The sequence below is a fragment of the Thamnophis sirtalis genome, unplaced genomic scaffold (assembly GCF_051295495.1).
Source record: "Thamnophis sirtalis isolate CommonGarterSnake01/CBP01778 unplaced genomic scaffold, rThaSir2_p1.2 scaffold_13, whole genome shotgun sequence".
In the NCBI taxonomy this organism is placed as follows: domain Eukaryota; kingdom Metazoa; phylum Chordata; class Lepidosauria; order Squamata; family Natricidae; genus Thamnophis; species Thamnophis sirtalis.
In genome coordinates this window covers 45,715,367-45,727,145 of record NW_028261393.1, presented here as the reverse complement: position 1 = coordinate 45,727,145, position 11,779 = coordinate 45,715,367, and the positions used below count along the sequence as shown (strand labels likewise).

General features: G+C 45.3%; 1 protein-coding gene across 1 annotated transcript; it reads right to left on the bottom strand.

The window, feature by feature from the left end:
* Window positions 1–2,651: 2,651 nt before the first annotated feature.
* LOC148043169 (DNA-directed RNA polymerases I and III subunit RPAC2-like) lies at window positions 2,652–11,703 on the bottom strand. Its single transcript, XM_087727235.1, has 5 exons — window positions 11,597–11,703; window positions 10,149–10,246; window positions 8,673–8,749; window positions 6,267–6,349; window positions 2,652–4,685 (listed from the first exon to the last, which is right to left on the bottom strand). Exons 1-5 carry the CDS (start codon window positions 11,636–11,638, stop codon window positions 4,638–4,640), a joined length of 348 nt encoding a protein of 115 aa, XP_087583361.1. The 5' UTR covers window positions 11,639–11,703; the 3' UTR covers window positions 2,652–4,637.
* Between the last annotated feature and the right edge of the window lie 76 nt (window positions 11,704–11,779).

Here is an 11,779-nt window from a genome sequence, read left to right as displayed (position 1 = left end):
TCTAGTATGTTGTCAATCTATGAGCTGGTTATATGTGATTATATTATATTCTCCTATTTAGAAAGATTTCTTTGCTTAGGATACCACAGCAGATCCTGAAAGAGAAGAGCCAAGGTGGCACAGTGGTTAAATGCAGCACTGCAGGCTACTGCTAGATCAGCAGTTCAGCGGTTCAAATCTCACCGGCTCAGGGTTGACTCAGCCTTCCATCCTTCCGAAGTGGGTAAAATGAGGACCCAGATTGTTGGGGGCAATATGCTGACTCTCTGTAAACCGCTTAGAGAGGCCTGAAAGGCCTATGAAGTGGTATATAAGTCTACTGCTATATTGCTATTGCTATCCTCCGGAATGCATATAAGTGCCCTCTGTTTTGGATCTTGCCAATGTTTCTGTCTTTATCCCTCACCCCTTGCTTTCATTACGTTCCTCATGCTAGGAAGCGAATTAAATAGATTACTGATAAAAGACTGAAATTATAATCCTAGATAGGGGTGGGTTCCAGCAGGCACTACTGCCAGTTCGCTCGTGGGCGTGCTGCAAACCTGTGCGCTTCATGTGCACTGCACACGCATGCACAATGCAATTAAAATTGTTCTGTGCATGCGAAGAACTGAAAAACAAGATGGTGGCGCCTGTGGTGGCACCCAGAGAACCGGTTCAGGGGCGTGGCTGACCTGGGTTGCTGCCGGTTCCAGCAACCCGGCCCCCCAAACCATTACTAGTTCAGCTGAACTGGTCCGCACCGGTAGCAACCCACCACTGACCCTAGATCCATCTACTGGGACTCCATCCAATTTAGTGTCTTTCCTTCGGGCTCAACCTCCTAGAGCATGGATGTCAAACTCAAGGGTTTTGACCCATTGGGTGATTAAATCTGGCCCACAGGGCCACTCTGGAAACAGTGAGGGACTGGCCCACATGCAACCCCCCCTCGAGTTCTGTTTTAGCTGTTAAAGGTTGCAGGAGGCCATCGCAGCCGGAAACGGAGCTTGGGAGCCCGTTTTCGCTGACACGAGTGATGTCAAGCTGGCCACGCTCACCCGAGGTCAAACACAAACCTGATGCAGCCCTCAATGAAATCGAGTTTGACACCCCTGTCCTAGAGGTATTTCTCAACTTACGGTGAATTTCGCACTGAGCTGGACCAAAGTAACAACCAATTTACTGTGGTTGGTAACTGAATCATATCGTCACTAAGTGAATCAGAGTCGTTAATCAAACCCAGCTCCCTCCACTGATTTTGTCAGAAGCCAGCTGGGAAGGTCAGAAATTGTGATTGCATGACTGCAAAAATGTGAGCCGATTGCCAAGTGCTAAATTGTGATCAGCTGACTGTGACAGTGGTCACTTTGAGGATGGGTTGTAAGTTGCTTTTCCTGACACCATCAAAATTTTGAACTATCATTAAACATATTGTTGCGATCCCAAAGGTGCTTTTCCAGGAAGCAACTTTCTTGTTTTTTCTTTTGAAGAGGTTTGGCTTCTCATCCAAGAGGCTTCTTGGACTGGATGGTGGGGAATGGAAGGATTGATACTCCTTGCAGACAGCTGGTCCTTTGCATCCTTTTAGAGGGTCGTTGAGGCCACATGGGGATTTATCTACGTCCTCAGTCACCTGAGTAGTGCAAATGGTTCCTGTAGTCTGCAATTTTTATGGAAATCCATTCATACTCACATCCGACTCTAAAAGGATGCAAATGATAAGCTGTCTACAAGGAGTATAAATCCTTCCATTCTCCACCATCCAGTCAGAGCTAAAGAAGCTTCTTGGATGAGAAGTGAAATGTCTTCAAAAGAAGAAAAAACCAAGGAAGTTCAGTTGCCTCCTGAAAAAGCACCTTTGGGACAACCATGACCTGGATGGCTGAGAATCTGCACAAATTGTCATAAATTAAAGAATACCCGTAATGCTAAATTACCTTTAGGCCTCTATCAGAGTAGCTTTCCAATTTTCCAAATTTTTCCAATTTAATTCAGAAAGATGGTCTGAGAGAGATTTAATTTTGAATCCAATCTTTCCTAAATTCCAGCTGATCCAAAGCAACTGTACTTTATGGTTTTTTTAAACTTTAGTAACCTTTGAAGAGTTTGTAATATTCTCACTATATTATTAGGATTTAGGATTTTCTGCTTGTCTATGCAAGTTATAACGTGTGTTTAATGTAGACTAAAATGAGAATCACTTTTTTTTCTGAATAAAATGCTGGTTAACAGATATTAGTGCAACATTTGTAGTAACAGGTCGACAAGATGCGACCAACAGATTTGAAGCCGCTTTCAACAACCTTGACAGAACACAATTTGCAACAGCATCTAAAACTTTTGAGGGAGAACTGTTTTGTTGTAAAGGGATCGAAAGATTTTTGTTCAGTTCCGCACATTGGCATGGAAAACCCTGTATTGTCTTATAGAATATTGAACAAGACAGTTCGAAGGTACCTTGGAGATCTTCTAGTCCAACCCCCTGCTCAGGCATGAAACCTTATACCACTTCAAATGGTTGTCCAATCTCTTCTTTAAAACTTCCAGTATTGGAGCATTCACAACTTCTGGAGGCAAGTTGTTCCACTGGTTAATTGTTCTAACTGTCAGGGAATCTTAATTCAGTTTCAACCAAAAAATTCTCACAAATGAAAGACTGAGACAAGGCATCAGGGCAAAGATTTAGGCAAATACTACATAAATAAGCCTTCCAATGTATTGGTCTCCCTTGGGTCAATTTTGTAGTTTCAACAATATGGGGGTGATACAGATGAAGAGTGTTGTAAAAGATCTTGTAGGTCATCTAGTCCAACACACACACACACACACACACACACACACACACACACAAGCAGAAGACCCTACACCATTTCTAACAGATGGCAGTCCAGTCTCTTGAAAGCTTCCAGTGATGAAGCTCCCACCACTTCTGAAGGCAACTTCTGTTCCATTGTTTGATTGTTCCTCATTGTCAGAAAATTTCTCCGTATTTCCAGGTTGAATCTCTCCTTCATCAGTTTCCATCCATTATTTGTCTGGACTTCAGGTGCTTTGGAAAAAAGCTTGACCCCCCTCCTCCCTGTGGCAGCCCCTCAAATATTAGAACAGGGCTATCATGTCTCCCCTAGTCCTTCGCTTCACTAGACTAGCCATGCCCAGTTCCTGCAAATGTCAATAGTATGTTTTAGTCTCCAGTCCCCTAATCCTCTTGGTTGGTTTTCTTTGCACTTTTTCTACAGTCTCAACATCTTTTTTATATTGTGGTGACCAAAACTGGATGCAGTACTCTAGGTGTGGTCTTACTAAGGCTTTATAGAGTGGTATTAGTACCTCCCTTGACCTTGATTGTATCCCTCTGTTAATGCAACTTAGGATTGTATTGGCTTTTTCTGGCTCCCACTGCAGTCTCCCTGCCCAGAGCGGGAATCCTCATCACATCATCCCAGACCAATGACTGTCCAACCCAGGGGTGAAATCCAGTAGGTTCTTGAGAACCGGTAGCAGAAATTTTGAGTAGTTCAGAGAACTGGCAAATGCCACCTCTGGCTGGCCCCGCCCCCATTTATTCTCTGCCTCCTGAGTCCCAGCTGATCGGGAGGGAATGGCGATTTTACAGCATCCTTCCCCTGCCATGGCCACCAAGCCACGCCTACCAAGCCACTCCCACAGAACCGGAAGCAAAAAATTGAATTTCACCACTGGCCCAACCTCTGTTGGTTGTCTGGGATCATAATAAAGATTGATTGATTCCCTCTGTTTGATAACCCTCCCTTCATGGAGCACCACAGAAGCAGGCCACTCCTGCTTAATAGGTCTCATGGTTAAGAAATCCCTCCTTATTTCAATCTTTTTTCTCTTAAGCTTCCACCCACTTTTCATGTCCTTCCCTTGGGCACAACAGAACGTATGTCCACACCAGTGGTGTGTTGGAGGCGGTACGCCCCAGTCCGGGCATAACAGTGCCTGCCAGGAGCACTGGGTACCATTCCTGTACGGTGCTCCGGAGGGCCCACCCGCTTGCCCTCCTTACCTGTATTTGAGCTCTTTGGTGCTTCCACGCACGCGCAAGGAGCATACAGCGCCTGCGCGACACTCCGACAAGCATCTGGAGCGTCGTGGAGGCATTGCAGGAGGTAAGGACGCATGCATGCGCTGTGCACATGTGCGTGCGTGCTGCGTGTGTTCATGTGGTGGACGCTGGGCCCTGTTACACCATATGGAGTATGGGGGATATATAGTCATAACAACATTCCTTTTCTCAGAGCGTCAAGGACATCTTGCCCCGCACCTGGAGTGGCGTGACTGGGAGGCATCTCCAGTTGGGTTGGTGATTGATTGGATCATGTGATGGACATGTGAGTGCTGGCCAGGGACTTGAACTTTCACTTGGGTGGGGAAAACCTAGAAACTTTCAGATCTTGAAGAGTTACCACCATTGAATTAAAATACCTGCAGTATTAACGTAGGATTCTCGCCGCTCCCTGACGATAGGCGTGTTGTAAACCTTAAAGGGAGAATGTGGATCCCATCACGCAGGTCTTAGAAAAAGAGATATTTTTTTAAAATAAAAAAACCAAAATGTCCTTTTAATAAGTCGTAGTCCCCAAACCCGTCGCTGTATGCAGAGGTTTACCCATTCTGTGGGTGTCGGCACACTATTGCATTGTCAAATCATTCATGGCCTTGTATTCTTCTACACTTGCCTGCAATAGAACACAAAGAAAGGTTCTGACTTTTTGGTCTACAGAATCAGAGATAAGCACTTCAGTAAAAGACAGTTAGTCCAGTCTTTTGATTAGCGGATGTCTGTTGCTTCACCATCCCGACAGTGGTGGGATTCAAAAGTTTTTATTACCAGTTCTGTGGCGGTGGCTCGGTGGGCGTGACTTGGTGGGCGTAGCAGAAGGATACTGCAAAATCCCCATTTCTTCCCAATCAGCTGGGACTTGGGAGGCAAAGAATAGATGGGGGCGGGGCCAGCCAGAGGTGGTATTTACCGATTCTCCAAACTGCACAAAATTTCCACTACTGGCTCTCCGGAACTGGTCAGAACCTGCTGAATACCACCTCTGCATCCCGGCATGAAAATGGCCACCAATGATGGCTTTATTAAGATCCCCTCATTTATGTTGTCAACTTGTAAATCGTTGCCATGACTATTATCAGGTTGGCATTCGAGGGAGGATTCCATGCATGCCTTCGGCCAGAGTTGGATCTCATATTTCTACAACCTAGTTTGTGAATATGATCTATGACGCATGATAGAAGGGAGGAGATAGAGGGGTAAAGTTCAAACGCAATTAAGCGGAAGCCAGTTTTGGCTCCGCAGGAGTACATGTCAGAATGTTGATCCTAATAAACGAATGGATTTCTTTTGAACTTTGTCTCGAGGCTTGTAAATTAATTAGATCATCTTCTGGGAACTTCACAGATGTCTTTTTTTTTTTTACTTATTTATCAAATTTATTTGCCGCCCTTCTCATGCTTCAGGGGACTCTGATTCTAGCCTCCTTAGAATGGAGCCAGGAACTGGGTATGGCTAGTTGGGTTTGGCTAGTCTAGAGAAAAAAAGGACAAGGGGCGACATGATAGCAGTGTTCCAGTATTTGAGGGGCTGCCCCAAAGAAGAGGGGGGTCAATTTATTTTCCAAGGCACTGGAGGGCAGGCCAAGAAACAATAGTTGGAAACTAACAAAAGAGAGAAGGTACCTAGAATTAAGGAGAAACTTCCTAACAGTGAGGACAATTAATCCATGGAACAGAGCTTGCCTTCAAAAATCGTGGGCGCTCCATCACTGGAGGTTTTTAAGAAGAGACTAGACAGCCACTTATCTGAAATAATATAGATCCTCCTGCTTGAGCAGAGGGCTGGACTAGAAGACCTCCAAGGTCCCTTCCAGCTGTTCCGTTCCATTCTATTCCTATTGCTCTGCTCTGCTCTACTGTATTCTGGACCCAGATTGTTAGGGGCAACATAGAAATACTACTTCTACGTTGCAAACCACTCGAAGCATGCTATGAAGTGCTATGGAATGGTATATAAACCTAAAAGCTTGTGACTATGCCTGCTTATCTTATAGCGCACCATGCTACTGACTTTGACGATCCCCTATTTACACTGTCCAATGAACAGTTTGGGGTTTTCAAGATGTTCCGTATCAGGTTTCTTACTCCCTGCTCCATTCAAAACCTCAGGACTTTGGCCTTGGTTTTACCTACAGTCTTCTGTATTTCCTTTATTGAGATGTTATATCTTCTCTGCCAGGCAAATTACTCTGACTTACCTCAAATGTGTTAAGCACGTGTTGGCAAACACCCATAAGGTCTTCCAGTCCCTTCTGGAACGTGTCTACAGCAGGTAGGCCTCCTGTGCGATCAGAGAAAAATCAAATTTATTTATATGATTTGTATGCTGCTGACATCATCAGGCTTTAAAAGGTAAAGGTTCTCCTCGCACATGCCTGTTAGTCATTCCCGGCTCTAGGGGATGGTGATCATCTCCGTTTCAAAGCCGAAGAGCCAGCGCTGTCCGAAGACGTCTCCGTGGTCATGTGGCCAGCATGACTCAACACCGAGGGAGCACAGAATGCTGTTCCCTTGCCACCAAAGGTGGTCCCTATTTTTCTACTTGCATTTTTTACGTGCTTTCGGAGTGGTTGGCAGAAGTTGGGACAAGTAACGGGAGCTCACTCCGTTACGCGGCGCTAGGGATTCAAAACACTGAACTGCTAACCTTTCCGATCGACAAGCTGAGCGTCTTAGCCACTGAGCCACCGCATCCTATCAGACTTTAGGTGGCATCAATAAGATGGTCAACATGAAACGCTGGGATCCATACAAATCTCCCAGGGCCCAAATAAGATAAAAATAACTTATCCTCCAATTCGTGGCTTTGCCTTGTAAATTAGTAATGTGAACAGTAATTATTAGGCTGCATTTTTTAAAAACCCCTCCCAGTCTGCAATGACCATGGAAGATCAGAAAAGGAGCTGAACTCCCTGCATCTCCCACCAGCTGATCTCCTTGCTTGTTTAAGGCAAGATGGCAGCCACGTCAGTGCAAACGAATGCCATCCCTTCGGACTTATGTCATGCAAGGGGGTTCGCCTTGAATGACTAGGATTATGAGTATTTTTTTAACCTCCCCTGCCTTGCAGTTTGTGCTGTCTATATATCCGTGATGGTGAATCTATGGCACGCAGAGCCATTTGTCAGGGCACGCGAGGCATTACCCTGTCAGCTGGCCAGCACACATGTGCGCGCTGGCCAGCTGACTTTGGCCTTCTTTTGAGGCCATTTTTCACCCTCCGGAGGGCAAAAAACCAGCCCTATGGGAAAACCGGAAGTTCAGGAACATACTTCTGGTTTGCTCGTAGGGCTGGTTTTAGCCCTTCGGAGCGTTCCCTGAAGGCTCTGGAGGGCTAAAACTGGCCCTACAGACAAACCGGAAGTGACTTCCAGTTTGCTCGTAGGGGTTTTTTCGCCCTCCTGAGCCTTCAGGGAAGCCTCCTGAAGGCTCTTGAATGCCCTGGAGTGCTAAAACTGCCCCTACGAGCAAACCGGAAGTACGTTCCTGAACTTCCGGTTTGCCTGTAGGGCCGGTTTTTCGCACTCCAGAGGGTTCAGGAAAGATCCTGAAGCCTCCGGAGGGCCTCCGGGTAGGGGGGAGGCTGTTTTGACCCTCCACTGGCTCCTAAAAGCCTCTGGAGCCTGGGGAGGGTGAAAAAAACATGCCAAAAATGGGGGGGGGGGAACGCTGATTGTGGGAGCATTCGCCCTGGGGTCGTGCACATAGCATTCTGTGTGGCATGCCCGCACACGCCCCCCCCCCCCCCCGCGCTCCCCCAGCTTTCGGCACACGAGCCAAAAAAGTTTGCCATCACTGCTATATATTCTGCATATATCCTCGCATGCAATTCTTGGGTCATCAAAGGCAGACAACCAAGTTATCCAAAGGCCTGGGTAGCATCTGAAGACCAATCCATTTCATGTACACTATTTAATTACAATTCTTAGAGCAGCCTCTGTACTTCGTGTTAGCCTCCCTTAAACCGGGTGGAAAGGATCTCAGGCTTGGAGAGGGATTGTCCCAATTCATACCAGAAGCAGGATTTACCTGGGAACTTTCCATTCTTGGGTCTCTTAGCCAATATCTTACATTCTGAATCACGCTGCAAATTTTCTCTTGGTTTGTTATACCAGAGTCCAAATGACATGTCAAAGCCTAGACTGGGTGAGGAAAGAATCTTAATTTGTGTGTGGGGGGGGGGGGGGGACACATTCAAAGTTTAATTTTAAGGAGGGAAGGCTATCTTAAATCCCTGCAAAACTTGAAAGAGATCTGCTTTTAACAGAAATGCAAAAAAAAAAAAAAGTTGAAATGTTGACAGGAGACCAAAAAAGATTTAGCTACCCAGAAACTGAATTTTCTACGCAGCTCTTTTACAGACACAATCCTTGTTGCTGTGGTTTAACGGCAAATTAGAGCAGAATCCGCTTCCTCCTTGCCCTTCACTGGAGGGTGACCTGTCATCGTTCTGGAAAGACAAGACTCCCTGGGGCAATGGAGCTCGTGAGCTGAAAAAGCAGGCACGAGGTTTTCTCATGAAAGGGAGAAGATGGCCGGCCTATTTTTGTTGCCCCACTCCTGCCCCCCCTCGCCCCCCAGGAAGAAGGGCTGAGCGCTCTCACCTCTGCTCTGGATGCGGAAGTTGATTTTGCTTTCCGAGGGATGGGTGATGCTGTAACCACAAAACTCAACTTCAGGGCTGCAGGAAAAAGAAAGAGAAGACTGTGACAGAGGCAGAGGGGAAAACATCAAAGGATGTTCTCTGTTTGTCTGATGCTCTGAAAATCATACGCCAGGAAAGGTTGGGCTCTACATTTAGTACTCAAATGGATATATGTTATCTAATATATATATATTTGGTGTATTCGGGTCTTTGCCCATGTGAGATAGAGTGTATCTTGGCGACGTTTCGACGAGGTCCCACTCGTCATCTTCAGGCTGGTGTCTTCGGCCTCGTGCATATGCGAGCAAAGCGTGATCGGAGGTTGCAGTACAGGACTCAAGCTATCACTAAAATAGAGCTCAGGAGGTCATCACACACCCCATTACCCAGGTCATTACAACACAAAAGAACAATAGGCACACAGCCAGTACCTCAGCCACACAGGAGGTTACAAAACAGCTGACTAATCTGCAAACATCAACTTCATCAACTAATCAAGATGTTACAACACAGCCAACCAATCTGCTTGCAGCAACAGAGCCAGCACTCCACACACCGCCACCAGTATTTATAGAGGGACAGCAGCACCGATCACGCTTTGCTCGCACAGCCTGAAGATGACGAGTGGGATCTCGTCGAAATGTCGCCAAGATGCTCTCAATCTCACACGGGAAAAGATCCGAATACACCAAAACCTGCATATATATATGCCCCAAACCCATCAGGCGTTTCTCCATTGATCCATTGGAAGGTGAATGTCACGGGAGGAAGCTGCAAAGGAACTGACATCACATACAATTGCCGCTCTAGAATGCCTCACTCGTTCTCCTTAACGGCCCAGGCTATCACTTCACCCTCCCATGATATCAGAAACAATTTCAGCTCTAGGACACCGCACTTGCTCTTCTTAACGGCCCAGGCATTCCAGAGTTATGCTGGAACACACACACACACACACACACACTCCAGGGGTGTCCCTCTCTCTCCCCACCCTCTAGGATCTGTTTCGAGAGGGTAAATCCTCTGTGTACCAAATTTGGTTGAAAAATAAATAAATAAAATAAAATAAGAAGATATATGCTTCTAATCAAGAGGAGAAGCAATCTAGAACTAAGGAGAAGTTTCCTGACAGTTAGAACAATTAACCAGCTATTTTAAAGAGTTGTAATAAATAATAATAATAAAGATTGTTATGTCTCGTCTTTTTTATTCCCCTGTCTGTACCCTCTTCCCTGATTGATTTGTGAGCCATCCTGAGTCCCCTTCGGGGAAAAGGGCGGCATATAAATGTAATAAATCTAATCTAATCTAATCTAAAGGGGCGTTATAGGACTGGCCCTGTACCCTTTGAAGCTTTTTGTCTTCAAAGGAAAAATAGTTCTCCTTCCGAATAAGAAAAGTTGGGATCCACCCTGCAACAGAACCTTACACTCACTTTTTCATAATCATGTATCTCAAAGAATTGCCAAGTGTGTGATCTTCATTGTTGAGCACAAACGTGACACAGCTCTTATCCGACCCCTCAGCTCGTACCTACAGACAGAGGAAGAGAAATAACATCAGAAGCTGGAAGGTAAAATTTCTAGGTTCTATCATATCTCACTCAAGACCTAAAATGGACACCTGACATCAAAGACATCAACAAAAAAACACAACAAAGAATGCTCTTTCTGCGCCAACCCCAAAAGCTCAAACTGCCCAAGGAGCTGCTGATTCAGTTCTACAGAGGAATTATTGAGTCTGTCATCGGCACCTCCATAACTGTCTGGTTTGGCTCTGCAACCCAACAAGACGGAGACTTCAGAGGATAATTAGAAGTGCAGAAAAAACAATGGCTACCAACCTGCCTTCCATTGAGGACTGTACACTGCATGAGTCAAAAAAAGGGCTGTGAAAATATCTACAGACCCCTCACATCCTGGACATATATTGTTTCAACTTCTACCCTCATAACGACGCTATAGGGCACTGCACACCAGAACAACTAGACACAAGGACAGTTTTTCCCCGAATGCCATCATTCTGCTAAACAAATAATTCCCTCAACACTGTCAAACTATTTACTAAGGCTGCATTACTATTAATCTTCTCATCATTCCTATTACCCACTTACCATTGTATGATTGTAACTTTTGTAGCTTGTATCCTTACGATTTATATTGATTGTTTCCTAGTATGATTTGATTGCTTATTTGTACCCTATACTATCATTAAGTGCTGTACCTTATGATTCATGACGAATGTATTTTTATTCTCCTTATGTACACTGGGAGCATATGTCCCAAAGACAAATTCCTTGTGTGTCCAATCACACTTGGCCAATAAAGAATTCTGTTCTGTTTTATTTTATTCTATTCTATTATAAAAGGTGGGGTTTCTTTGGGCAAAAATGGCTTGAGAGCAGTACACCTGTATTAGAGGGTAGAATACCCTTCCTTTCTTCTACTTATTCTCTATATCCATCCATCCTTTCCCCAGCTATTGTAGCCATAGGTAGGTAGGTAGGTAGGTAGGTAGGTAGGTAGGTAGGTAGGTAAGTAGGTAGGTAGGTGAAAACAGACAGACACAGACAGAGATTATATCATAGATAGATGATAGATAGATAGATAGATAGATAGATAGATAGATAGATAGATAGATAGATAGATAGATAGATAGATAGATAGACCGACAGAGATAGACAGACAGAGATAGACAGACAGACATAGACAGACAGAGATTAGCTAGATAGATAGATAATATATATAGAGAAAGAGAAATACTGCAGCAATTTCCACTAATTATAATTAATGGGTGGTTGCTGATTTGCTTTAGGCTTAACCTGCTGGATTTCTGCCTGCTAGCCTAGAAGAACGCTGCCCACCTCCCTGCGGCCAGCCTTACCATCTGCAGCACGCGCGGCTGCTGCTTCTCTTCGTCTCCCATCTTTCCCGCATGCGCAGGAGCATAGGGGATGCCGGGAGTCGTAGTCTCCAAGTCAGGAAACCACTCCCCCCACTTCTTTTCAAACAAGAAGCGTTCCTGGGGAAACGCCTCTATAATGAAGGGGTTAAAACGCCTCCCGGC